General features: G+C 44.5%; 1 protein-coding gene across 5 annotated transcripts in view; it reads right to left on the bottom strand.

Moving 5' to 3' along the window:
- The window catches only part of SCUBE2 (signal peptide, CUB domain and EGF like domain containing 2), a 67,803-nt gene that overhangs the window by 24,787 nt on the left and 15,258 nt on the right, over positions 1–27,758 (bottom strand). For 2 of the 5 annotated variants that reach the window (XM_060303529.1, XM_060303532.1), the window contains exons 5-16: positions 25,472–25,597; positions 22,990–23,106; positions 22,169–22,258; positions 17,293–17,409; positions 16,216–16,338; positions 13,645–13,761; positions 12,169–12,291; positions 11,625–11,741; positions 11,279–11,365; positions 9,462–9,596; positions 6,939–7,094; positions 6,339–6,545 (exon numbers count right to left, since the gene is read on the bottom strand). In XM_060303529.1, the coding sequence (XP_060159512.1) occupies positions 6,339–6,545; positions 6,939–7,094; positions 9,462–9,596; positions 11,279–11,365; positions 11,625–11,741; positions 12,169–12,291; positions 13,645–13,761; positions 16,216–16,338; positions 17,293–17,409; positions 22,169–22,258; positions 22,990–23,106; positions 25,472–25,597 (1,515 nt within the window). The remainder of the gene's footprint in view (positions 1–6,338; positions 6,546–6,938; positions 7,095–9,461; positions 9,597–11,278; positions 11,366–11,624; positions 11,742–12,168; positions 12,292–13,644; positions 13,762–16,215; positions 16,339–17,292; positions 17,410–22,168; positions 22,259–22,989; positions 23,107–25,471; positions 25,598–27,758) is intronic. The other 3 variants (XM_030831335.2, XM_060303530.1, XM_030831336.2) reach the window with 3 other exon arrangements.

Here is a 27,758-nt window from a genome sequence, read left to right as displayed (position 1 = left end):
CCCAATTTATCACCAAATGCTGCTCACGTTTCCTCCTAAATATTTCTCTAATCCACTGCTTCTATTCTACTCCATCTAGTGCCTTCATGTTCTCAATATCTCTTATGCAAAGCATTCAGAAGCTCCCAGATCGGTTTTTCTGCCTCCAGTCCTGACCCCCAATTCAGTTAGAGAGATCTTTCTAGAATGTAAATATGACTTTATGCTCCCTGATTCAAGCCTCTAATGACACCTGTCACCTAGAGATAAAGTCAAGGCTCCTTAGCAACATATTCAAGGTCTCTCATGACTTGGCCATGTTTTGCCCACTAGCCTAGCTGCTCACTGCATCCTACCTTCCACTCCAGGGTTAGTAATACTGAAATGCCAATAATGCCCTGTGCACATCTTGCTCAACCTCACTACCTAAGGCTGTTCCTCTGCCTGAATGCTCCTCCCCATTTATGCTTCATCTGGGCATCCTTCAAAACTCACTTAGGCTTTCTCTCTTTGGGGAAGGCTTCTCTGACGCTTCCCTGGGAGGGTTACGACTTGAGGGATGCTGTCATATTTATTCAGACCTCCTCAGCACCCACCACAGAGCTGGCCCACGCAGGGCACTCCATACGAGTGCGGCATGAGTAAGATAATCACAGGGCACAGCCTATATGTGGGAGACGTGAGAGCATTCAATTTGAGATGGTCAGGAACATAGGCTCTTGAGTCAGATCTGAATGCGAATCCTGGCTCTGCCACTGACTTGCTGCATGACATTGGGAAAACTGCTTACCTTCTTATGCCTTAGTTTCCTTATCTGTAAAAAGGGCATGATGCAGAATGACTTGTGATGAGACTAAATGAGATGAGACATGTAAAGTACTTAGCACAGGGCTGAACACATTAAGTGCTCAATACATGTCAACATTTTATTAAATTATGTTTTTTAAATTAAAAGCATTTCCTACCAAGTCCATGTGCTAAATATTGGTCTAATATTGGTCTATATTGCTAATATACACTTTATATTTTCCTTGATTTAAAACAGAAAAGAAATTTGCTGCCTGTTCAGTTCCAAATAATTTCTCAATTTTGAAAACTTAAGAAGAAAATGCCTGGCTCCTTCCTGCCTCAGGCCCTTTGCACTTGCTGCTATCCCCTCCATCAGAGCACCCCCTGCCTCTATCAGAGTTTTGCATGGCCAGCTCCTCCTTCTCAATTAGGTCTTAGCTCAAACGTCACCTGCTCTGACGGTCTCCCTTGAACACCCTGTCGGGACTAGTAATCTCTCCTCCCCTCTGACCCTTTCTGTTTTATTATCTTCAATAACAATTATAATTTCTGAAATTATCTTTCTCTTTACTTTTTTATTGTCCATCTCCTTCCATTAGAATGTGAACTTCATAAAAGCAGGCTTCTCACCCATTATGTTCTCACTGATTCAACCTAAGTTCATAGAGTGGCACAGAGTGGGATCTCAATAAATTCTGTTTTAATTAAGTTTTTTCAACTACTGCAGAGGAACACTACTACTATTAAAAGTTGAATTAAACTTTTCTAGTCTCTCAAGAACCCAGGCACTAGGATACTTCCCAGTTTGCCAGTTGCCTGGATTGTGTCTTTTTAAAATTTCAACAAGTTTTCAAAATAATCAAATACAAAAATTTATACTTTAGGGCTTCCCTGGTGGCGCAGTGGTTGAGAGTCCACCTGCCGATGCGGGGGACACGGGTTCGTGCCCTGGTCCAGGAGGATCCCACATGTCGCGGAGCAGCTGGGCCCGTGAGCCATGGCCGCTGAGCCTGTGCGTCTGGAGCCTGTGCTCCGCAGCAGGAGAGGCCGCGTACCGCAAAAAAAAAAAAAATTTATACTTCAGCAAGTATATTCCTTAAATAATGTATCCTTTATGAAAGGATAAACAGCTATGAAAGAAAAATCGAAATCCATTTCATCATTAATTTTTTCTTTTCTTTCTTCTTCTATATATGAAGGACTTTATGAATTACTGTGAGCTTAAGGAATTTGTTCCTTGGAGAATATAATAGCTATTTTTCTTTTTTGCCATATTGCTAAAATTGATCACAGATGGTACAAAGGTCACCTGCAGAGCAGGCTGTCCCCAAAGTCCTTAAATGTCAAATTAATGAGACTTTACTGTATAAAAATGACTATAAGAAAGAAAATGTTTGGTCAGAAGTGACTATGTTCTTTGATATAACTTGGGACTTTAAATTTTATTTTTTAAAAATGATATTGGAAAACCAAAAAAATTCAATGGAAAAATAGGCAAAGCATAAGGATATTCTCAGAAGAAGAAATCTAAATCGCCACAGACATATGAAGGCATGCTCAGTCTTACTAATAATCAAAGAAAAACAAGTTAAAATGACTATTATTTTTACTTAACAGATTTGCAAAAATTTAAAAGATCAGTAGGGCTTCCCTGGTGGTGCAGTGGTTAAGAGTCTGCCTGCCAATGCAGGGGACACGAGTTTGAGCCCTGGTCTGGGAAGATCCCACATGCCGTGTAGCAACTGGGCCCATGCGCCACAACTACTGAGCCTGCGCTCTAGAGCCCGCGAGCCACAACTACTGAGCCCACATACCACAACTACTGAAGCCCGCCCGCCTAGAGCCTGTGCTCCACCACAAGAGAAGGCACAGCAATGAGAAACATGCACACTGCAACGAAGAGCAACCCCCGCTCGCTGCGACTGACAGAAAGCCCATGCACAGCAACGAAGACCCAACGCAGCCAAAAATAAATTAAATTAAATTTAAAAAAGAAAAAGATCAGTAATATATAATCCATGTTAGCAATGAGGCAGGGCAAAAAACACTCATATACAATGTTGGAGGGAGTATATATTAGTATGTTTTTTGGAGGGTAATTTAGCAGCATCTATTCAGTTTTAAATATGCATGTCCTTTGACCTGCAATTAGACATCTGCACGTCTATCCTTCAGAAATACTGGACATGTGCACAAAAAGAAAATTCACTGCAGCGTTATTTGTAACAGAAAAATCAGGAATAACTTGATTAAATGTCCACCAATAGGAGTATGGCTAATAAACACTGGTGTCTTAAAACAAATATAGATTAGGAAGCTTTAAAAGAAGTATGGTAGCTCCTCTGTTAGCATGGAAAGATGTCCATGATCTACCCTGTAGTTAAAAACAATACACAGCACTATTAAAACTGCATTGATATATTTTTTGGTTTTTTTCACACATAAACCTACAGCCTATTTTCAATACAGCAGCCAAAGTTATCCTTTTGAAACGTTAAGTCAGAACCTTGTTACCTCTTCACTCAAATCCCTTCATTGGCTTTTCTCTCACTCAGATTCAGCGACCTCACCAGGATTTCCACTCCCCACATGATCTGGCCCTCTGCTACTGCTCTTACTTTCTTCCTCTGCCCTCCCTCCCTCAGCTCTCATCATCTTGGCCTTCTCTCCAGCCCTCAGGGGTTTTGTACTTGCTGTTGCCTTTGGCTGGGACTCTTTCCCCCAGATCTCCCCATAGCTGGTTCCTCCCATCCTTCACATCTCTGCCCAAATGACACTTTCCAATGACCACTGTCCCTGAACACAGTCTATGTTTTGGGGGAGTACACTCCTCCTCACCCCTCCCCTTGCCAAAATAGAATCTTCTATTCTACTTCTCTGCTTACCTGTTCGTCACCCCCTTACCACCATTTGCTACAGGATATATTTCCTTCTTTATTGGTTTGTGGTCTGTCTCCCACCTCCAGAAATGTAAACTCAATGAGGGTTGAGATTTTTGCTCTTTTGTCTCATTATTGGATTCCCAGCACCTAGAATAGTATCTGGCACACAGTAGGTGCTCAATAAATATTTATTGAATGAGTCAATAAAATTTCATTTTTATACGTGCATAAAAACAGATGTGGAAAGATACACAGCAAACTATTGACAGTGATTATTTCTGGGGAGTGGGATTGGGAGCTGATGGGAAAGTTTCCATCCTAACTGTGTACATTTCTGTATCATTTGGAATATGCACCACTTAGGTAATTAAAAACTAAATAAAAAATATTTTAAAGGAAAAACATAATGGTTCCATCTCTCCTTCCAAGTGACTCAAAGCAGTCTTTGGGCTCTTTTCTAGAAACACAAAACAATTTCTAAAAAGAACTACCCTAGGTTTGTCTCCACTGCATGTGCCATCAGAGCTCAGAAAATACCAGTAAGCCTGCTTTTCATGATGTTCTAACACCATTAAATAGATCAGGAATAATAGACACACACACACACACAAAGACACCATGGTTTGCCCATGCCAGGAGTCTGCTGGGTAAAAAGCCTTTCTAACTAACACACCTGACTCCTCTTTACACCCACTTCCTCCCTCCAGCAGGAGAAAGGAGTTTCACTGGTAGTTCCTTGTGCTGTTTCTTTGACATGGTAAAATCTTTAACACTGCTGTCAGGCAGGGTGAACCTGACGTTGTGGACTACAAAATTCATCCAGTGCTAGAGGGTGCTCTTGAGACAGGATACATGGCCTCTCTTAGAAGCAAATCCAACTTAACTCAGCATGATAAGCATCTCAGGGACACGTTCACACACACAACAGCTACACAAACCTTGTACTGAGTGTTTTTCACCAGCTGTCACGGTCATGAGGCCTCTGTTAAGTAACTCCTAATCCTCCCCCTGAGGCCTCTATTCCCCAGAAGCATCCCCATGGTAGTACTAATAATACTCTCACTGGGAGTTGTTCCACAGGGCCCTTGACACTAGCTTTTCCTGAACTCTTAACTGACCCATAAACCTTCCTGGTGAGCCTGCAGGGCCTCTTCCCACAGGACAGAAGCTGGGGGAAGGGGTGTAATTCAGCTCTGAGAGGCCAGGAGGAGGCTGGCCCGCCTATCCTGACAGTTTCTGCAACTCACCCTGGAAAGCAGGGCGGCAACAGCCAACTCTCATCACCATTTTGGTATGGAAACTGGAACTCTTAGAATTTTCAGTGAGAACCAACCAACCAGCTGGGTTGTTCTTACCTTTTTTTTTTTTTTTTTTTTTAGGAGAGTCAGCTGGAATACAAGTCAAGACTATCTGAGAACCAGCCCCTGGTGGACAGTTACACTGATTTTACACATGATTTTCACTATGTTTTGGCAAAGCAACAGAGTTGGGCTGTGGACCTATTGCTGACAATTCTTCTGAACAAGTGCCTCTGGGCTCAGCTTTGCTTCTTCAGAAACACTGCTTTATCACTCCTTAGCTCAAGCACCATTTCTCAGGCCTCATGATTCCAATGACACTACAGAAAGGACACCAATTTACTCTGGAGGGGTCTGGTTATCGAAATTCACCTTTCTTGGGACCAGAGCACAGGCTTTGGAGTGGGACCATCCATGGGACCTTGAGCAAGAGCACTTATCCCTCTGAGCTCCAGTTTGCTCATCTGTAAAATGGAGATAATAATACCTACCTGGTAAGATTACTGGAAGGACTGAATGAGGTCATGCAGATATAATGCTTAGTGTTATGCTTGTGACAGATGAGGATTCAACAAATGGTTACAGTATTACTGTAAAGAGAGACCCTAATTTCCCCCCATCTAAGACTTTTTAGGTAGAATCTCTCATAATTGCCCAGAACAGTCTCTCACAACAAACAAAGCTCAAGACTGACCACCTTGGAACGTCTTGCCCAGATTCCTCTTGCCTGGAACTTCATCAGAGGAATAGAATTGATATTGCTCAAGTTTAATTCTGATACATGCACACACACGCATACATACACACACCATCACCACCACCACCACCACCACCACCACCACCATACACTGGAACTGACACTACTAGAAAGCTTGGGCCATAGCTCAGGGATCTCATAAGGCAGCTGAGCGACCCCCAGCCTTGCCTCTGCATAAAACTATGGACAGGAGTTTGTTCATTGCCACCATGTGTCACACCAGAGGGATGATAGGGGAACTGTGATAGTGGAGTGTCGAGAAGGCTCATGGAGGCCTTATACTTGCAGTCCTGCCCCAGCTGGGGGACCACAGTGCTTTGAAGACCACGGTCCCTCAGATCCTTAAGGGGCAACACTCCCTCTTCTCATCAACCCTGCCTCTTCCATTCTGTCCCTCAACCCAACAGAGAGTTATTAAGTGCCAGGCACTATGCCAGGTGCTGGGGGCTCCTGATCCTGTAGGCAAGGCCAATACCCACATGTAGTTCTTAAATGAGCGTGGGTGTCTCAGGTGTTCTCTGGAAGAAGCCTGGGGAGAAAGGATGGGACAGACTTGCTTTTGGTTACCCTTAGTGTTTTTGGAGCTCAAGACAGTTCTGTTAGCAAGAATGTCCCGGCCAGCAGGCCACTCACCACATTGGTTTCCTACATGGCCCTGACCCACTCCACAGGACTCCGCCCAGTGTTCAGATGTTTGGGGAGACTTTTTAGCCACTTCGAGGTCCACGCCTGAGAGCTGGAGGTGAAACTGCTCCCTGTGGGCAGCCTTCCGGAGCGTGCGGATGGCCTTCCGGAGCCGCTTCTCTGTTCGCTTTATGATGCAACTCGGATCACAAGAGGCTGAAGAAACGAGAGGGACAGCAGTGGAGGGGTCAGGCTGCAGCATGTGAGCATGTCCAGACCAACTGCAGGACCCACAAACACCCACAGCTCCCTGTGCACAGCATGGGGAGAGGCTTGGAGCTGGACACCTAGCAGGCTGGGCAGCATTCAATTCAAACAGAAATTTGTTGACCAAAATGGTAGCTTTGGGTTTTGATGAAGCAGATAAAATCATCAGGTTCCAAAACAATTCAGTTTAGTTTGGGGGTGAAAAAAAACAGGAGATACTTCAGTGGTTGCACTATTTCCGGCCACCCCCCCACCCCCGGCAAGAATGATGAAAAGTGAAAGGCAAAGAAATAAGGAGCAAGCCGTAAGAAGTCTGGCACCACAGACTGTTTTCAAACCAACCTGTCACCTCCTTTTGGTTAGTTTCAAGCTCAAACTCAACAGTGATAAACATTTCCTTAGGGGTGCTCGGTCGTCCGGGGGCTCCCGGGACTTGCTTGCCAGAGCTGCATGTAAGGTTTGCGTAGCGGAAGCTCTCTTTTACTGAGCTGTGCTTCTCTGTATGAAGAAACAAAATTATCGGAAGCCAAATCCTGGCAAAGCACTCAGCTGAACATTCGCTACAACTCTGTAAACATTTCATTAGAACAACTCTCAAGGGACTAGATGATTAACTCCATATGCCAAGACGCTGCAAGCCCTCAGCTTGCAGCACGATGACACTTTAATCCTGAAGAACCAGTATTGCCACCTATATAACTTTACAATTTAGCTCTTGAAACTTATTTCCATGAATAAATGCTGGATGTTTCCGACTGACTGGCCACATCTGTGGAAGATGGGGACCAAAGATCGTCTTGCATTCCTGACTGGTAATTTGTTAAGGTGTGTTCATGTTCTCACAGTTGGTTTCTTTAAAGCTGGACTATGATGTCTCAAGCAGGGGCTGAGGGGCTTCAAGTAAGGAACGAGCACAGGAGTAGCGAGGAAATTAACTCCTGCTTTCAGGCAAACTGACCTTGGAGTAATTCCAACCCAAAGGGAAAGCTGGAAAGCCCGTCAACAATGATGGCTCAGTTTGAAATAACCAGGAGCACTAAATGGCACAAAGAATCAACAGAACCAAACAATATCATGAAGGCACGTAGGATGGGAGTGAAAGTGTTATGTAAGGCAGGGCTTTGTACATCCTCATTCCTGACTTTGGCCATCACTCCTCCCTCCATGGCTTCCAGTGAATCTTTTAACTAATGATTGTTAACCAGAACCAAAGAGCAGGTCCGCATACCATCCACACAATTAACTAATCTTACTTTATTGAACTGAAGAATTATCTGTATCGTGTTCTTCTCTAACATTATAAGGATGTTCAAATCAGCAGGTCATCAGGACCAAAGGAAGGAGAAGGCAAATTAATTTTTCCCTAAAGATCTATCTTACCTTTTCAAAAGGCTAACTTCACATCTCAAACTGAACAGATGCTCATTCTGAACCTGTTTTCCTTTCCATTTTTCCATATCTATTTTTTAAACTTTTTATTTTGAAATAAGCTTAGACGTTATAGAAAAGTTGCTAAGAGAGTACTCAGAGTTCCCATATACTCTTCACCCAGTGTCCCCTAATGTTAACATCCTACATTTACACGTATCTTTATCAAAACTAAGAAATTAACATTAGTACAATACCATTAAGTGAACTAAAGACCAAATCTTTTTTTTTTTTTTTTTGCGGTAGCGGGCCTCTCACCGTTGTGCCCTCTCCCTTTGTGGAGCACAGGCTCCGGACACACAGGCTCGGCAGCCATGGCTCACGGGCCCAGCTGCTCCACGGCATGTGGGATCCTCCCGGATCGGGGCATGAACCCGTGTCCCCTGCGTCGGCAGGCAGACTCTCTACCACTGTGCCCCCAAATCTATTTTTAAATAATGCTTTCCCCTCTGATTAAAAGTATAAATGCTCACTGTGGGGAATTTGGAAAATGCAGGACAAAAATTAAAATCACTCATCATCCTTCCACCCACATATAACCCACTAATAAGGACATGGTGAGTTTTCTTTGTTTTTCTTCTATTCAGGCTTTTTCTTATACAATTTAGGTCGTATTAGATATACACAATGTTTCTCTTTTTCCATCTTAGCATTATAACAAGAACATTTTCTAATGTCATTAAACATTCTTTGAAAACCCATAATTAATAGCTGCATAATATTCCATCAAATGGAGGTGCCCAAATTAATCTTGGTTAGTTACTTAAAATAGGCACTTATATGTGACTAAAGTGGTTTTGCATTTATTTGTTTGTACAGTTTATTTGAGGGTAGATTGGGGAAAGAACCCTCCCTAATACATGACTCCTGATTTTTTTTTTCTAAAACTATTCTATGAAATAATACTGGAAATGTGAGCTGCGGAAGAAAGAGGAATGTTGGATTCTGCTCTTTTCATAAGGCCAGGTCTACTTGGAGAGTATTTGTTCTGCTGAAGCCAAATGGCATCACTGCCTCCCAAAACTAAATCCAGCAGGAAAGCTGGATATTACATCTTTGTTCATCAAAGATTACCCTTTCTGAGCCAAACCTTTTTTTCATTTCTTTGGATTTGGATTTTGGATTATTTTAAGGAAACTCTAGGGTCTAGAAAATTTAACCCAGTATGATCACAAGGTACTAATGCATCTTAAGCCCTCATTGATTCCTATTAACTCACAGCTTTCCCCAGAGCTTCACTCTTTGTACCCTGCAAAGGAAACCCTGAAGAATAACTCCAGAAGCATACGGAGGTGCCAAGTGAGGCTCTTCTTCATCTCGTGAAGAGAGTCCACAGAGATTCTGAACTGTTTGATCCCATCTGAATGGCTCGGCTCATTACAGGCCCCTTTCCCACAATGCAGGCAAGCTCCCTGCACCAGCCATCTGATTCCATACCTGGTAGTACTGGTCGCAGACCCTCGGGAAACAGATCAGCCTTTTTCAAACTACACTTGCCTTCATTTAGCTTAAAGGTTACACTTGTCCTGACGGTGGCGACATCTTCAGAAAGAAACAAGTGAGAGATGTTACCTTCAGAGGCAAAGGAATGGAAACACCAGTGGGTAATGGAGAGCTGTCCATTGCTGGAAGTACACCCTGAGCCCCTCTCTTATGCTGAGACCAAGAAAGTTTGGGATTGGGGAGCGCCCGTTCCCTTGGACTGGGGGCACCAGGAGCCTCCTAAGAGTTACACTTATCGCTCCATCTGAGATGAATCCAGGGCTCAAACATAACAAAGGAAGGGCCCAAAACAGCCTCAACGGTGAGATGAAAAATGAGGTCATTTCTGTGCCTTTCCAAGAAGGAAGGCCAGAATCCCCCAGTTCAAATTTGAGCAAGACAGCTGAGGGAAATGGAAGGGCAGATTCTCCTAAATAAGCCTGTCCTGGGAGGACAGGGCTGAGGGAGCCACCATTCCAGACAAGGATGGCACTCACTAAACGTGGCTAGGATTTTCAGGGTCTGTGAGGGAGCAAGCCCTACTTTGAGGGTCTCATATGGAAAATTCTGTTCTCCTTCCATGGTCAGTCTTAATCATGTTAGGCTCTGGAGCCAATGACCAGGATTCAAATTCCAGCCCTTCGACTTGTGATGAGAACTTGAGCAAGGTACTTAGTCTCCCTAAGCCTCAGTCTTCTCATCTGTAAAATAGACATAATTACAGTCCTTACGTTACCGGGCTGCTGTGAGGATTAATGAGATAATGCAAAACAAAAAGTGTTTAGCCTACTGTCTGGTACATAGTAAGAACTGAATAACTGTTAACTATTTGCTTGCTCACCTTAGGGTGGCCTTAATCTCCAAGTGATCATCACTACGAGTTTTGGTGAAACAGACTGTGAAGTCCCCTCTGGCTGGGTCCAAACATCAGACAAGACGGGCAGTGAAGGATAATGCTTAAGACTCTGGACCCAAACTGCCTGGTCAATATCCTGGCTCCACTATTTCCTATCTGAGTCGCTCTGGATATGTTATTTCACCTCTCTGAACCTCAGTTTCTTCATCTGGTTAATGAGGATAACAGTAAAATTGCCCCAGAGGGCTGTAGTGTGGATTAAATCAGCTAATACATGTAACACAGTGGCTGGCATGTTTTAACTGCTCCATCAATTCACACGAGCTGTTATTATCATGCTTTGCATCTCTATCTTTGCTTATATACATAATATGGACATCAAGAACCATTTCCTTATTCAGATGTTCACATGACATCATCACAGATGCTTGTCTAAATCTGGGAGGACAAGGCCTCTTAAAAGCTTTAAATGTCCTTCTTTGTCTTTTGATAAAGGGTTTGGGCCCCTGTCCCTGGTCAGAATCCTTGCTCCCCTTGTCATGTCCCTGTCTCCACTGATGCCATGTGCCCCAAGCCCACATTTCCTGCCAAGCCTCTGAGGTGCTCTATGGTACAGGGAGCTGGGAAGACCTGCGTCTCCTGGTCCTAGAGCTACGTGGGCCTCTGCCCAATATGATGACCCACCAGGGCTGCATGGAGCCTTCCAGCACACAATGGACACTCAGTAAGTGTCTGTTATGTGGCGAGTCAGATCGCAGGCACCACGGCTACAGGTAAGAACATCCTGTAACGTGCTTGCGGCATCAAAGAGATTAGGAGAAAAGAAAACAAAGCCAACGCCCAAGAACAGTATCCCACAAATGAAGCCCATTGAACACCGTGAGCCCCAGAGACAACACGCAGGTTTGGTAATTACCCCCAAAAGCAGAGTCATTTGATTTTTGCTGTTTGCTCCTGAGAGGAGAGGAAGAGCCGCAGGTGACAGAATAGGCCTCTTGCAGTCCTGACAGACAGAATGTGGATCGTCAGCAGGTAAGCAAGGTTACAGTCTCTCCCGGTGGCAGCTCAAGTCACCCGCAACCCCACTCCACGTGAACCACTAGAAAAGCCCCCAGAATACAGGGTCTCAGAGCATGGGCCTCCAGTGGTCAGGGGGCAGCTGGTCAAAGACCTGGAAGCCCTTTGAAGCCATCTAACACCTGAAGGCCAGGAAGGCCTGGCCCTGGCATGAGGACCTGCCCCAGGGCCTGGGACCCACTCACCTGAAGAGAGGTGAATGCCAGAGAAACATCTGAGGAAGCACCTGTCTCCTCCACCACTCTTACCACACTGCAGGGACACGTGGGGTGATACGCTAGTGGGCAGGACCCCCTCCACTTCTAGACAGGACAAAATACAGACACTTACAGAGAGAGAAGGTGTGACAAGGACGGCTGAGTCCCATGCTCAAAGGCCCCAAGAAGGGAAGGTAGTGCCGACGCCCAGCACATAACACGGACACCATGTTTATTTCCCCCAGGGTAAAGGAGCGCCTTGTACTCTATTCTTTTCATGCAGAAAAGCAACCAGGAAAACAGAAGTGAGTTCCAACCTACGCAGAAGCACAGAAGGAAACCCCCAAGGGCCTGCAAAGTATCTCCTGTTTTTGAAGGATTTAAAGAACGGCTGCTGCAGCTCGGGGGAGGAGAATGCAGTGGAGGACTGGTCAGCCGCACTCCGGGTCCAGTGGGACCAGGGGGACGTGGGAGAGTGCTGCTGGGCCAGCGGTGAGCCCGCGCACTGAGCCCGAGCCTCGGCGCCTCTTACCCACACAGTCTTTTTTATTCCAGTGGAGCTTGTGCGCAGAGTGGCACCGGCATTCGTAGCTGCCCACGGTGTTCACGCAGACCTGCTGACAGCCTCCGTTGTTGACGCTGCACTCATTCGTGTCTGTGGAGCAAAACGCTCTCCTGTCACAGCAGCCATTTGCTGACCTGGCTGACACGATCCCTCCATCAAGGAAGGAGCAGGAGGTGAGTCGCACGGCTGAAGCTCACTGAACTAAGGGAAGGTGCTGACGGCCTTCAGAATGTGCACTTGGCACGAGCTGACCCACTCCCCACTCAGTGGCCTTCCTGGCACAAGCCTCACCAGCATGGACTCAAGTTCCATTCTTGACCAAACATTTCCGCCAGTAAGGACACTCAGAAGGGGATCACACTCTATTTTCAGGTGTCAAATTCAGACACTGCACAGGCTTCCAGTTTAAAACTCCACCATCCTCCTGGGCTACATCCCAAGAGAGACAGAGAGAATTAGGACTCCCCACTTGGCGGTTCATATAGTTGGGATATAGATAAGAAAAATGACTTGCACTAATCCCCATCAACTTGAGACTGAGTCCCGGTCAGAAGGTGACTCCAACTAAAACCCAAATACACGTCCATATTCAGGGAATATTTCCTCGGGGTTTCTTGATGGACTGGAAGGGCATGTGTTCAGCCATGCCAGGGATGTGTTGAAAAGGAGAAGAAAAACAACACTATCTACAGCAAATCACTACTATCCATTCTTCTTAAGGACACAGGAAACAAGGATTGGGCAGGAAGTACTAAAGCCAGTGGTTCCCACATCCTCAGATCCCCAAAATCACCTTGAAGCCCTAGACTTTTAGAATAAGAATCTGTATTCTCAAAGATTGCTGAATGAATCTGATGGTTAGAGACAGCAGAGTGATGCCAAATCTGACTTAAGCCATAGTTTACTTAGCTGTAAGGTCATGAGACACCAGAACATGTTGCTGCAAGGGCTCAGAGCAGGGAGACAGAGTCCATGGTCCCACTTCCAGCTCAGAGACCTGCACAAAGACCAGCTCAAAGAGCTCAAACCAAGCTCCGCAGCCAGTTCCTATGCAGAGCAGAGCTGTGGAATCAGTTGGCGCACTGCCAAGCCTCTCCGAGGGCCATGACTTTACTATCTTGGGAAGTTCCAGCGGACAGGGCACCAGCTCCTGAGAGACCCACCCACTGTCTGAGTACAACTGTATCAATAAAGTCCATAAAGAATTCACAACTGCAAGAGCTCAGCTCTTCTCTCTACTCCATTTCACACGTGACGAGTTAAAGGGATCCATGTGGGACGATTTCCCATAGCAGCTGCTTCCCGCGAGTCGATGGACTCCCTACTACTGTATAGGGCCTGGTATGTCCGGTTCAGCCCCCAAGGTAGAAAAACTGGCCCTGATCTGGGGAAACCTTAGGAATAAGTCCCAGCCTCATCCGACTCTAGAGGGATTCCACTCACCTCCACAGTGGGTAAAGCCATAGAGGGTGTACCCTTTGTTGCAAGCACATGCAAACGTGCCAGGGTGGTTGATGCAGCTGTGGTCACAGGTCCTATCCAAAGAGCATTCATCCACATCTGTAATTGTCAAAGGGAGAGGGGAGCTGAAACCAACTCTGAGGGACAGTGGAGAGAAGAATACACTTATAAGAACACCAGTTGCTGACCAATAACAAAAACAACAAAGTGAAAATTATCTATCAGTTCTCCCGGCTCACTTGTGTTAAACAAAGTGTTGAGCAGCCCACAATAAGTATACTCACAGCCAGGACCCTTATTTCCAAATTCTGTTGCACACTGCACTTGCCTAAAAGCTCGGTGGGTCTCTCTCACCCATGCTTATCTGCAGGGCTGAATAATTTAAAATATTTAAATGAAGTCAAATGAGATAACATAACCAAAAGGGGTTTGTAAACTATTAGGGTGCTGCCTGTGCATTATTACTGTTCTATTACTAATTGGTAAAGGAGCAATAGTAATTTTATAAGCTATGGCCAATTAAAAGGAGAAAACACTTGAGCCGGAGAGAAGTCTAGCTCCTATCTCTTTTGGGTCTTGCCAGAATTCATCTTCTGGCCCCAGGAGGCCAGTTGATCCAGGGTTTTAATGCCCTCTGCACTAAAAGAATGCATTAACATTAACATCCTCAGTAATTTTCTATTGCAGACACTGAAATGTGGTGCTTAAGCACCAAACAGGATCCTCTTGGCCAATCCCTTGGCTTTGTTCCTCCCCCATGGTTCAGTCCCAGTTCCTCCCCCATGGTTCCGTTCCAGTTCCTCCCCCATGGTTCCCTCCCTTCCCGGTTCAGCATGAAGGCATCCTTGGCTGCAGTTGAGGTCATGGAAACTAGCCTCAGGAGGCTGCATTTGTCAGTCTAATCATCTCTTCTTCCCTGGTCTGGTTCTTACATCTTTCCTGTACACTAGAATCTCAGTGCTTCACTTCCTCAACTCTTTGGAAGATTTTAACAGAGTTATGACTTGTATCTCCAAATGGATAAACCAGGACTCAGTGGAAGCCAACTAGACCATTGCTAGATCCCTTTTCAACACCAAACGTGCCACAAGAAACTATGTTAACAAAAAACAAACATTTGGAAGGGACTGGAGGAATGAAAAACATGAAATAAAAGAGGGCAAAATCTTACAAAACCTCTTCATCCGTAACTTTTCCCAGAAGTCCTGACAATTTCTTTAGTAAGTTTGTTCTGTGTAAATATTTGTTCTACCAAGACTGATCAGTGAAAAATGAGAAAAAGTCCACTTCTTCTGTAGTAATTGATATCATTCTATGAATTCTTTTATTAATATCAGCCAGTTACCGAGAAAGTGGGCTCATTCAGTAGCTGACTTTGGCTGCTCACAACAGGCTTTTGCTTTGTCAAAAATAAGCAGATCACTTTCTAATTCCTTTTTAATGTGTTGACACAGCTTAAATAGTATTTCTTGCTCTATACATTATGAAACATTATGTGGAACGGCAAATTTTCCTTCCAAGTCAAACAGAAGAAAACTGTGCAGTAGTCATCTAGAGTGAACTCGCTGAATTTAAAGGGGTGTGAAGTGTCTGACAAATTACATACCAAGAAGAAAAAAACAAGAGAGAAACCTAATTCACACCATAAGATTATAGAAAGGTAATGTTATATAATCTTTATTATATGAAGTGAAATCAGATATTATTTTCTGATTTTGATTTAATTCTGGGATTTCTAACAAAATAAGTTAGGCTGTTCTTATTCTCAGCAATGGATCAGAAATAAATGACAGCACATCTTTCCTGAGAGTTTCTTTCTATATATCGGTGGGGCATAAAATGTGCTCAGCTGAAAATATAAATGATGCCCCCAACCCAAAACAGCTTATCACTGTGCAAAACACTTATTAATATCAACAACTGCTACCCAGAGAAGTTCCCTTGCTGCGCCCCTTATATGGGAAGGATGTGTCTGAGAAGGGGTCTGAAATCCTGCCCAAGAACTGCCCAGCCTTTCCTCAACTTAATCCCCTCCCTCCCTCACCCCTACCCTTTCCCCAAACACCAAAGGCTGGTCATTCAAACAAGGCCTATAAGGAAGGGACCAACTGGTTGACCCCAACTTTTTGCTGAGAAAAGGTATGTTAACTAAATCAACAACTTTTTGTCACCAAATTTTGTTAGAAAATCCATAACATTAAAGGGAATTTTAGAAAGGGAAAATTATTCATAATTTCAACACCCTAATGCAACCCTGCTTGCATTCTGTGATCCATTCCATTTCTAGCAGCGAGCTCCACTGTAATCACACCACATGGGTTCACTGAGGTGTTCTCTAATCATTAACAGCTTAATTTCCAAAATATACCTGTGAGCTACCTCAGTGTTTCTATTTTACTTAACAGATGAAATAAGTGAAGCACAGGGTGGAGGTTGGATTAGTGACTCCGTAGAGAAGCCCAGCGAGCCAGTCTCTGCCCGAGCAGGGTTTCGTCTTCTCCGATCCAACCAGTGGGCATTACACAGCACAGCTAGCTATGTTTCAGGACATACCTTGGCAAGACTTCTCATCTGTTAATAATTTAAATCCCTTTTTGCAGCTGCAGTCAAAACTGCCCACGGTGTTTTTGCAGAAATGATCGCAACCTCCATTGCGCGTCTGGCACTCATCAATATCTGTAACAGTCAAGCATCGGCAAATCAGACAGCGATACTTGCCTCGTTATCCACAAATCCCTGAAGTGCTATTGTGTGTGCTTCATTATTCTCTGAAACAAAACAGACCCATAAAAGCATTTAAGGATGTTTGCTGATGCTTTTAAACTTACACATGTTCTCTTGTCTGGCTTAACCCATTTTGAAAGACAAGTGCCTGGTCCCCTGGAGAACTCTGACTTACACTGCCCCTCCCTTGACTAGCATTAAGGAAACAAGCTATGGGAAAGAACGGTGATGTCCTATTATATTCTCATCCTTGCACAAGTCTCTCAAGATAAGATGGCTTCCTTTCCTATACTTCCCATTCCAGTTTAATGATTAAAGTTATAAGGAACTAGAATATTTGTTTTGGCAAATTACACCACGATCAAATAGCCTCAATGCTTTTAAGTGATTTCTGACACTCAATTAATTTTATCTTTTCTCAGTTTCAACTGGTAACTGGTTATCTACTTTTTTATCACGTTAAAGAACTAAGCCTTTGTACTCGGGCCCATGAAATACTAGGTCATCGGGGTCTCTATTCATCAGTACAAGTTAATCGTACAGTTATTCATTGTTCTCTGGATAACAATCTTGGCTGTTATTTATATAATAATCTCTAGACTGTTATTTATGATATGATGATATTATCTCCTGCAAAAGAATGTTCCCTTGAACAACTGCTTTCTTCTAATAAGGCCACTGCCTGAAATGGATCATTTGATGTTTGTAGAAGCTGACCTTCTCAACAGTTAGTGAAATTAAGCTGGTTCTAATTAAGCTTACTCAGTTACAACCTTCTACTAGCCCAGGGAAGAAAAGCTTCCTTTTGATCAATATGAATCATAAGCAAATCTGGAGTCACTCAGGAGGTGTGGAGGGGAAGAGCTTTACTCCCACACATTAGCCGCATGGAGAGGCACAGGCTACCTTTACAGGTCTTCCCATCCAACTGGAGACTGAATCCGACGGGACAACTGCAATGAACACCTGTCGAAGTATCCTTACAGGTGCGATCACAGCCTCCGTTGTTGACAGCACATGTTTCTGCCAAGGAGGTAAGAAAAAGGCAGTTAGCTTCCTAAAGAAGTGCTCACACAGCTGGGAAGAAAGGGGTATTGGTGCAGTGTTAATACTTGACAAAAATTCATGAAAGTCAGGAAGCGTGTGGGGTCCTCATGGTCATATCCCAAGCCGCTGCCACCCGCAGGTGAGTTAGAGGGATAACAGGGGCAGCTCCTCCCTGCACCCATCTAAATAAGTGACATCTCCCGAGGAAGCCTGACAGGGTAAGAGAGGGGGAAAGATGCCTCTGCCAACCTGCTGAGCCTTTTCAGTGGCAGATTTGAAGCCACTAAAAGTTCCTGTTGATCGACAGCCAGTGACCTGCAAGTATGACCACATCTAGCAGCCTAGATGTGAATGCAGAACACAGCAAAGGGGGATGTTCCTTCCTTTATCCTGAACCTTCTCTATTCACCATGTGTAATGGGCAAAGCAAGAGAGGGTAAACGTTGCCCACGCCACCCATTCCCTTGCCGCAGACCAATGACTTCCTCCTGGCAACTGCCAAGTAACTCAGATTAGAAGTTTACCTTTCCTTGAAAGGAGAAAGACCTGTCATAGTTACATGAAAAAGCAGCCGCAGTTGTTAAATCATATCTATAGAGATGAAGAATAACAAGCTAATGGCCTTCTATTTCTGTATATTATGCATGAATTCCAAGTAATACACAAATGCTATTCAACATTCATTCAACGGTTAGCACTTAGGCATCCAGAAACTGATTTTACATCCATAGCTACCTCTGTAAAGCCTTGGGGGCAGGGAGGGGGGGGGCAGTAAACTTAATTCTGATTAAATATGACAGATAGAACATGTATGTTTATCTCTGTTTCCTCACCAAAACTCATTAAAATGAGAGTAAATAAATTTTTTAAAGTATAAATCCTTAAGGACAAATAAAAGACAATAGATGAAAGATGTCAAATCTTCTGGAAGTGGCATGTCAATGGAGGAACAGTAACTGGCATAGCAGAAAGTTAAACCCTAGCAGTGGGGCTTCCCTGGTGGTGCAGTGGTTAAGAATCTGCCTGCCAATGCTGGGGACACGGATTTGAGCCCTGGTCTGGGAAGATCCCACATGCCGCGGAGCAACTATGCCCGTGTGCCACAGCTACCGAGCCTGAGATCTAGAGCCCGCGAGCCACAACTACTGAGCCCATGTGCCACAACTGCTGAAGCCCACGCACTCTAGAGCCCATGCTCCACAGCAAGAGAAGCCACTGCAACAAGTAGCCTGAGCACCACAACAAAGAGTAGCTCCTGCTTGCCACAACTAGAGAAAGCCTGCACGCAGCAACAAAGACCCAACATAGCCAAAAATAAATAAAAATAAAATAATTAAATTTATTTTTTAAAAAAAACCTAGCAGTCTGCAGAGTGATGCCAACAAGTGGTAAGCTCATCTGAGCCACAGAATCCCAGAGAGGCTCAGGAACTGGAGGTACTAAAGTTAGTCTAGAGGCAGAGGTGAGGACGGAGTTAAAAATAGGAAGATTGATTGAGAGTCTGTATAACAGATAGGCTCCCAGATCCCCATCTTAATTCCACAGCCCACAGCACATCCCTATTTGGACTAAAGCAGATAAATTTCTTCTCTGGAAAAGGGCACCAGTAACAGCAGAGGAGGTGCTGTCAGGTGAAAGTCTATACTGTGAAAAGAGAGATCTCAAACTTTCACCCCCTCTGCACTCCAGTTCCCAGGACACTGGCAGCCAAGTCTAAATCCCCTCAGCAGGAGACTGAAGGATTCCTCTCCAGCCAAACTGACCGGCCCAAGGGAAAAGACCTATAGATTCTGGCATTTGAAGATCTCCAAATGAAATGACTAAGCCACTGCCTAGTCAACCAAGCATAAAGCCCACCAGCTGATAGAATATCCAAGTGGCTTTTCAATATTCCACTATTAAATAAGAAAAGTCAGCCAAGGATCACCAGACATTTCAGGAAAGCCTCTAGTATGAAATAAATACACCAAATCAAACAAACAAGGGAAAAGGAACCTGAGGGAAGCAAAGATAATACAGGGAACAACAGAGAAGTTAGAAAATCTTATCATTAATTTCCTCAGGGAGGTAAGAAAAGCATCCATGAAATAAGAACAGGTTCCTACAACAAAAGACCAAAGTAAAATTCTTAAAAAATTAAAATATGAAAGCTGAAATTTAAAAAGAACCCTATAGAAGGATTAGAAGAAAAAAATGGAAGATCTCCTAGAAAGTAGAACAAAAATATCAAGAAGAGAAAAAAGAAGAAAATTTGAGGAGCAATCCAGGAATTACAACAGTCAGCTAATAGGAGTCCCGGAGAGAAAGAGAAAAGTGAAGAAAGTTATCAAAAGAAAAATTTCTCAGAACCAGGGGATGCGAATGTCCCTCTTGAAAAGGCCTACTCAGTGCTCAGAATAACAAGTGGGACAAATCCCACAGTGTGGACATTGTTGTGAAATTTCAGATCACCAAGGACAAAAAGGAGACCCTGAGAACATCCAGAGAGAAGCTCTCGTAGGTTCCATACAAAGAATCAAGACTAAAAGTGACTTAGACTTCTTGAAAGAACACTGAATGCTCAAAACGATAGAGCGCTATTTAAAACTCTGATGGAATATTTTTCCCAACTTTGAATTCTATCCTGAGGCAAATTCTCAAGAAAGGGTGAAGGGAGACTATAAAGGCATTTTCAGGTATGCAAAGTTTTTAAAAAATCTATATCTACCCATGTAAACTAACAAAAGAGAAGACATGGGATCCACCAAAACAGGAGCATGGGTAAGGGAATTCCCAGGCTGTGGCTCAGGGATAGGCCAGGATGACAGAGGTGCAGCTGGCCCAGGATTCAGGCCCTGCTAGAGCAGGGCGGAAGCCTCAGAAGGGACTTTTTAAGAAGAAAATAGAATTGATAAGTTATCTGCTGTATCTGAACATATTGTAAAGGTTTTAGAGCTCCGCCAGAAATTTGCAAAAAAAATTGGTAAGAGGTACTAAGAAAACTAAGCAAACAAAGAAAAGATAATCATAGCACATTACATGACTCAGGGGTGAATCATATTTAGATATTCATAATATGTAAATTGTGATAAAACTATATTAAGGATATGGGGGAAGGGGACAGAAGGGAGATATAACTTATTCTTCTGTGGTAGGAAGTCAAAAGCTAATATCTAAAACTGACATATCAAGGGAATTCCCCGGCGGTCCAGTGATTAAGACTCCGCACTCTCATTGTCGAGGGCACAGGTTCAATCCCTGGTCGGGGAACTAAGATCCAACAAGCCGTGCAGTGAGGCCAAGAAAAACAAAAACAAAACAAAACAAATAAAACCTGACACATCAAGAAATAACTGTAGGACTTCCCTGGCGGTGCAGTGGTTAAGAATCTGCCTGCCAATGCAGGGGACACAGGTTCGAGCCCTGGTCTGGGAAGATCCCACATGCCGCGGAGCAACTAAGCCCGTGTGCCACAACTACTGAGCCTGCACTCTAGAGCCTGTGAGCCACAACTACTGACCCCGTGTGCCACAACTACAGAAGCCCGTGTGCCTAGAGCCTGTGCTCTGCAACAAGAGAAGCCACCGCAACGAGAAGCCTGCACACCGCAACGAAGAGCAACCCCCCTCGCTGCAACTAGAGAAAAGCCTGCACACAGTGACAAAGACCCAACGCAGCCAAAAATAAATAAATAAATTTATAAAAAAAGGAATAACTGTATACACTTCCCTTTTCAGAAACATGTGGGAGGGGGAGTCAGGAGAAGAAGAAACAACTAGGAGAATTGAAAATTGTGGCCCCTGGCAAATGGCTAGTTAGGAGACAGGGAAATGATATATTGCTTTACAAGCTTAATAGTGCTAATTAAGTTTTTAAGGTTTTTATATTATTCATATGTACTATTTTAAGGCAATTAAAAATAATAATTTTAATAGGGCAGAAAAGAGCTCAGAAATGTCACCTGCCTGGTAACCAATGGCTGCTTAATATCTTACCTGACTATTAAATCCAGAAGCTATCGAAAGATCAGTTTTATTGAGGCCAGGCTGAGCTTTCTCCAGAATAATAACGTCAAATGATCTGATGCCCACCCTCACAGCCACCGCTGAACGTCTGCAGTCACCTCCAGCTCCAGCAGACCGGCTGCCAGACCTTCCTGTGTCCCCCAGCCAAGTGCCACTCTTCTCCATTCATCTCTTCTGCCATTAACATGGGCTGAGTCCAAAATAGAAGACTCAGTGGACAAAAACCCAGCCAAATTGCCATATGCTAAATAGGGGCTGCCCAAAATGCCTCTCTCATCACAGTTACTCAGAGGGCGGGTGGTCTGACATGCACTGACCACCCACTAAGTCCCAGACAGCGGACTCTGGGCACTTTTGCATATTATTGTCTTAACCGAGCTTCCTGATAACCCTAAGAGGTCAACCGTATTACATCCATTTTAGAGCAAGACCAGGACACAGCAGCTCGGGACAGTTTGCCCAAGTCTCAGCGCAAGTCTCAGCAGCGTTATGACGCTTACCCAGTTATTCTGATGGCTGGGCCGGCGCTCTTCCCACAATACCAGGGGTCCTGGATGGTGACTAAGCAATAGCAGTGAGTGGAGAGCAGACACACCCTGGCTGGACAGGAGCTGCTGACTCTAATTCAGCTGGTCTGAGGGCACATGGGCCCCAGGCTCAGGCCTGATGCAGTAAGTTGGGGAGGGAAAGGGACAACGTCACTGGCGGGGGAGGGTGGATGAGGCACCTACCCATGAGCAGCCGCCGTTTCACCCGTTTATCCCCATCTGCCATGGATGTGGCATTGCTCTCCATCACCTCCAGGGCAGCGTCCTCTCGCTCTGCAAGAGATGCAAACAGCACAGTTCTCAGACTAAATGAGTCAGATTGTTCATCCCCTGCACAACCACTTCTGTGGAAATCCCAGACATGAGACCAGTGTGAGAAATGTGACTCTGTTCATTCAATAAAAATATGTTGTAATGAGGCTCTGTGTTAAATGGCCTCAGAGATTTAATAGACATTAAATATCGAAAAGATTTTTTTATTCTACTGTACTAACCAGAGACCTTGGGGAACGCAAGCTTCAGATTCACTCCAGAACCCTCAGTCCAGGACAAAGAGAATCTTGGATTGGGGAACATCTGATATGGAGCTAGCAAAGGACACGCCATGAAGGGCAGGACAGGCAGGCATCCCACCAGAAATATGCAACCCTGGCTCCTGCTGATGGCAAAGGCCACCTGTCATCATGAACAGCTACCTTTAACTTTGCGTTGCCCTGGCCTTTTGGGATGTGCTGTTCCGATCTTCAGAATACCAGCTTCAGGAGCAGCCTAATCCAGGAGAGGAAAAAGGGCTTTCCAAGGTCTCACAGGGAGAAAGGGGCCCCCAGTCCAGGCCTAGACTACTTCCACGGCCACACGTGAGGCAGCATGGGACATGCTTGAGGGCATGTGCACTGTAAACACCCTGCCTCTAGTACTAAACAATATTAATCGTTAGGGTTAGGGCTGGGGTGGGGCGAGCAGGCTGAGGAAGACCCTAACCCAGTGTTGGGGTCACCATTCACCAAGGCAGCTCCTTCCATCCGTGTGCATCTTGTACTGGGGATGGCAGCTACACTCTGGGCCTGCAGCAGTGTCCTCACAGGAGTGATGGCATCCGCCGTTTCCATGGTTACAGGTCACTGAGAGGAAAAAGAATCAAACCATAAAGCACGGAGGTTTCCACAACTGGGGCTGTACTTGCTCCCGAAGAACTCTGATTTTCATTCAGGAAGTATTCGAGCACCTAGCATGTGCTAGGAATTGTGCATAAAAGAGAGAACCTTGACTCAGACCACGTCCCTGTCTATATCAACAGGTAGTCACGATATGACTTGTAGAAATGATTAATGACAGATTTAGAGCAACGTTATACAGAAAGATAGACATGGGAAGGTCAGGGGAGATTTTTCACTATTTAAAGGAAATTATACCAAAAGATTCCAAACTAGTGCTTTGCTCTATCACGAGAAGTACTAGGGCATTTGGAAATGCTATAACACTTAATATCTGGAACAGACAATATTTAATTTGTATGTATATGTTAGGATTTCTCTCATCAGATTCCATGTGGATTAGTTAAAAGGGAGGGTAATCAGAGGAAATGATGACTCTTTGCACACAGTTAATGCAACATTAACCAATAATTACAAAGCTTATGTATGAACACATTGATGACAAGCCAAGGGTGAAAAAAAAACTACAAAACTATCTATTCATCAAACTCAACAGTGGTTACCTCTGGCAAAGGAAATGGCAAAGGAAAAGGGGGAAATGTTGTATGTTTCTTTGGACTGTTTAAACTCTTACACAACCATTTTTAATTTTCTAATTTAAAAGAACTAAAAACATATTTGCGCTGTGAGAAAAAACTATTCTGTGACTATAGCTGTGTAAAAATTGTGTATGCATATCAACAAAATAGGAATAGGAAAAAGCAAAACAACTGATTGTGTGGTGGAATTCTGGATTATTTCTTTATTATATCCTCAAGTTTTATAATATCTGAATATAATCTTATAATATTATTCGAGCAGTGATACCTTAAAAACGTTTTAAGTTTTTAAAAGTAAGTTTTCAGGTATTCTACTGGCTCCCAAAAAGCTGTAAAATGCTGAGTCTCACTCCACAGGTGGCTCTCCTGTGGAGACCTGGGTCCTCCTTTTGAAGACAGCTGGAGCCAGCCCCACTTTTAGGGGCCCTGTGAGGCTGTCAGAACCTGTTGTTGGTGACGGTGGCATCAGCCCTGGTTTGTCAGGCTTTGAGGTTGCACTCTGGTTTGCGATGGAGACAACAGAGAGGAGTCTCTCACCGACGAAACTGCCTCTCCTTCTCTTAACCACTGAGGTCTACTCACTGTAAACAACCATCCCCAGCAAACTGCAGGCGTCTTCTAGAGGGTCCATGACTTTGGGAAGAGTTCCTACAGGGAAACCCTCAGTGTTTCCTCTGGCGTAAATAGTGGTTTAGAAGCACCTTTAATGGCTGGTTGTTTCCTATTATCCATTGGAGCTATTATTGTGTTTCCTCATTGTGTGGCAGCTGCGTCTGGACTGTGTACACCATTCATTGACTCATCCATTAAACAAATGTGGATTGAGCACATCCAGGGGAAGACTGAGAGGCAAAAATAAGACAAGATCCCTGACTTGGTGGGGCTCGTAGTTGGGGAGACAGACACAGAAATTCAACTCCAGATTCAACCCAATCGTGTGGTTGAATCAAACACACGATTCAACCCCAGAGTGCCACGTGTATCATCAAGGAATAAACAGCGCTATGGGAGCCAAAATACAAACTGGCTGCCTTGTCCGAGGCCATCGGGGAAGCCTTCCGACGTTATGTATCATGGTGACCAGGAGCACAAGCCTTACAGTTAGGCAGGCCTACGTGTGAATCCTACATTTGCCACTTACTTCCTGTGTGACCCTGTAGCTTTACCTTCTCCACGATTTTCTCCACTTAGCTCATCAGGCGGTGACTGTAAGAATTAAATGCAACGTGGCACCTCTTTAGACAAGGCTTTGCACATAATAAATGCTCCCCCAAAGTAGCTATTATCTTTATCATGATTAGAAGTTAGGCAGGATATGAAAAATTGAGTGAGAATTCACCAAGCTAGGAAGGAAGGAAGGCTTAGAAAAGCCTTGGAGGCATGAAAGAATGGGGGCTTTCTCCAAAAGCCAGGAGTCTGGTGTCTAGAGAAAGGAGGCTGATGAGGCTTGTATAAGAAGCAGGCACCAGGTACCAAAGAGCTGCCAGATGAGGAAATTTGACTCTATTCTACGGGAACAGAGAGACCTGGCCCCCAACATTCACACTCCTTACTCCTGAGTGCTATTTCCTTCCGACTGGTTCGTTTAGAAAACATCATTTCCCTTCCCTACAGGAGATTACCCTCAATATCTCACGTGACTGCCTTCCCTGATGTTTCTGATGCTGGGCTGCACAAGACAACCTCTGGGGTAGGATGGTTCCCAGCACAGCTGTGTGCCAGTCTGTACTTACAGGTGCAGTCTCTCTGGTTCTTGGCCAGCTCAAAACCAGGCCTGCACTCGCAGGCAACGCTGCCCCTCGGGGCCTCCTTGCAGATGTGACTACAGCCGTGATTCTTATTCATGCAGCTCAGACCCTCTGCAAAACAGCAGCACGCAGCCAGTGACCAGGTTGCAACAGAATCCTGACCCCGGGAGTGAGGCAAGGGTCTGGGGGGTGGGCCACAGACCTGCCTGCCTGGGTGTCCATCAGTCCCATGTTTTAAAAGAATACATCACTCAAATCAAGCCAGGTCATTTAACAGAGATATGAAAACTTTCTTATGTCACCCAAGAGATAGGATGTTTCAATTCCCCAAAAGAGGTAGGAGCTCTCCCAATACACTGAAAAGAAAGTACCCACCAGGAGGGAATTCCCTGGTGGTCCAGTGGGTAGGACTCTGAGCTTTCACTGCCGAGGGCCCGGGTTGAGTCCCTGGTCGGGAAACTAAGATCCCGCATGGCATGGCCAAAAAAAAATTTAAAAAAATAAAGAAAGAAAGTACCCACCAGGAGCTCTCTGTTGGGTGTGGAATCAGAACCTGTGGACCCCAGGAACATGTCCTCAGACTCTTATCTCTGCCATGTTGTTACCCATGCTGATCAAGAATACAAACAGAAAAGGAGAATCTCTCTACAAAAATCTGAAGATAGACTGATGAAGATTCCCAACCTTTTCACATATTCTTGAAGATGACTTTCAGAAAATTTCAACCCTCCACTCTACCCCCACCAAATCCACACTTTGAAGGTGACTGAGACTACTGTATCTCAGCATCACCCCATGGACACCTGCCCAGGGACCTCTCTTATGTGACCACCTTCAGTTAGTCCCTGGGCCCTCCCTCAGTGGGCTTGGAGGACAACAGCAGAGAGAACAGAGAGAGACCTCATATATGTGGTTTCCTTTAGCTGCTGTAAAATCCTTCTCAGGTATACTGTAATTTTCATTAGGCCCGATCTTGTTGTAACTGTGGTAGGAAACAGGGTTATTTTCCTGGATGGTTTAACATGCATCTAAATGACAGGGTCATAGAAAAGTAGACACCTGTGTGGTTTGCCACCATCAGGCCTCTTCTCAGTACCAATCCTTTAGGGGGCTCTGCCGCCTCCCAGCACTCTGAAGGAACTGTTATCAAACCCAAGAGTAATCTCAAAACCTCTCCTTGGTTTGTACAACATTAATAAGTGCGTCTTCACGGGATGCTTCTTTGCATTTGTGCAATGTTAACTCTAAAACATCTTTAAGAGTAGGGATTTTGTTATTGATTCTCCACTAACAAGACATTTTCTAATACTGGAAGTGGCACTATTTTAACTGAGTACAAAAAGCTTTCATTCAGCTTCGCTAGGATCCAATACTGTTCCGTATTGTGCCCCTAAAACCTTAGCCAATTGGTTCTAATGAAGTCAAAAGTCATTTCTCTCCAGTTCTCACCATGGGGCCGTTGATCTGTGCTTAACTGGAATGATTGTTTTAATACAAACAGATGTCATTCCTATTCCAAAAGACAGAGCAACAGTTAATACATCCCATATTCTCTTAAAACTATCTTGTTTTTTATCTGACAGTTACAAGCTGTTTGAACTCCACCACTCAATCTGCTGGAAGTTGCTGGGATTCATTCACCCGTGCCAAGGGCTGCTGTCAATTAACACAGAAAGAAGCTTGCACGGGGTCAGTGGAAAGCTCTCTTTGCTCTGGCTGGTGACTTCTGAAGGCGTTATTTGCTCCCAGTAATAAGATGGCAGAGAAGGTAAGAGTTGCCTCCAGAAGCAGTGTCCTGTTCCCCTAGGAAGGCCCAGCAAGCATTACCTTTGTTCTTGGATCAGCAGAACATTTGAAGTAATAGGGCCCAGGAGCACCCAAGGGTAAACGTAACAGTGCCCAAGAAAAGGCAGCAGTAACACCTGTGAGGTACACTCCTAAACAGGTCAGCTGCTTCTTCCTCTTCTTCTTTTTCTTTTTCATTCTGTTTACAAGTCTGTTCAGACATTTGCAAAGTGACCTTTACTGCCTCAGAGCAATCCATTTACACAAGAGATATTTTGTAAGAACTGACTGTGTGCCAGATACCATGGGGATACAAAGAAGTTGCCCCCTGATGTCATATCCTATCAAGCAAGACCTAAAGTTACCAGGAGACATCGGAGGTTTAAATGGCTCTGGAAATGCTAAGGGCTTTTTAAGAGTTGACCCCGAAGCTTTTCACAGTCCCCTGGCTCAAAACAAGGTCACTGCTAGGGGTGGCAGATGGATC

The sequence above is a fragment of the Globicephala melas genome, chromosome 8 (genome assembly GCF_963455315.2).
Source record: "Globicephala melas chromosome 8, mGloMel1.2, whole genome shotgun sequence".
Taxonomy (NCBI): domain Eukaryota; kingdom Metazoa; phylum Chordata; class Mammalia; order Artiodactyla; family Delphinidae; genus Globicephala; species Globicephala melas.
This window is presented reverse-complemented; position numbering and strand designations above follow the sequence as displayed.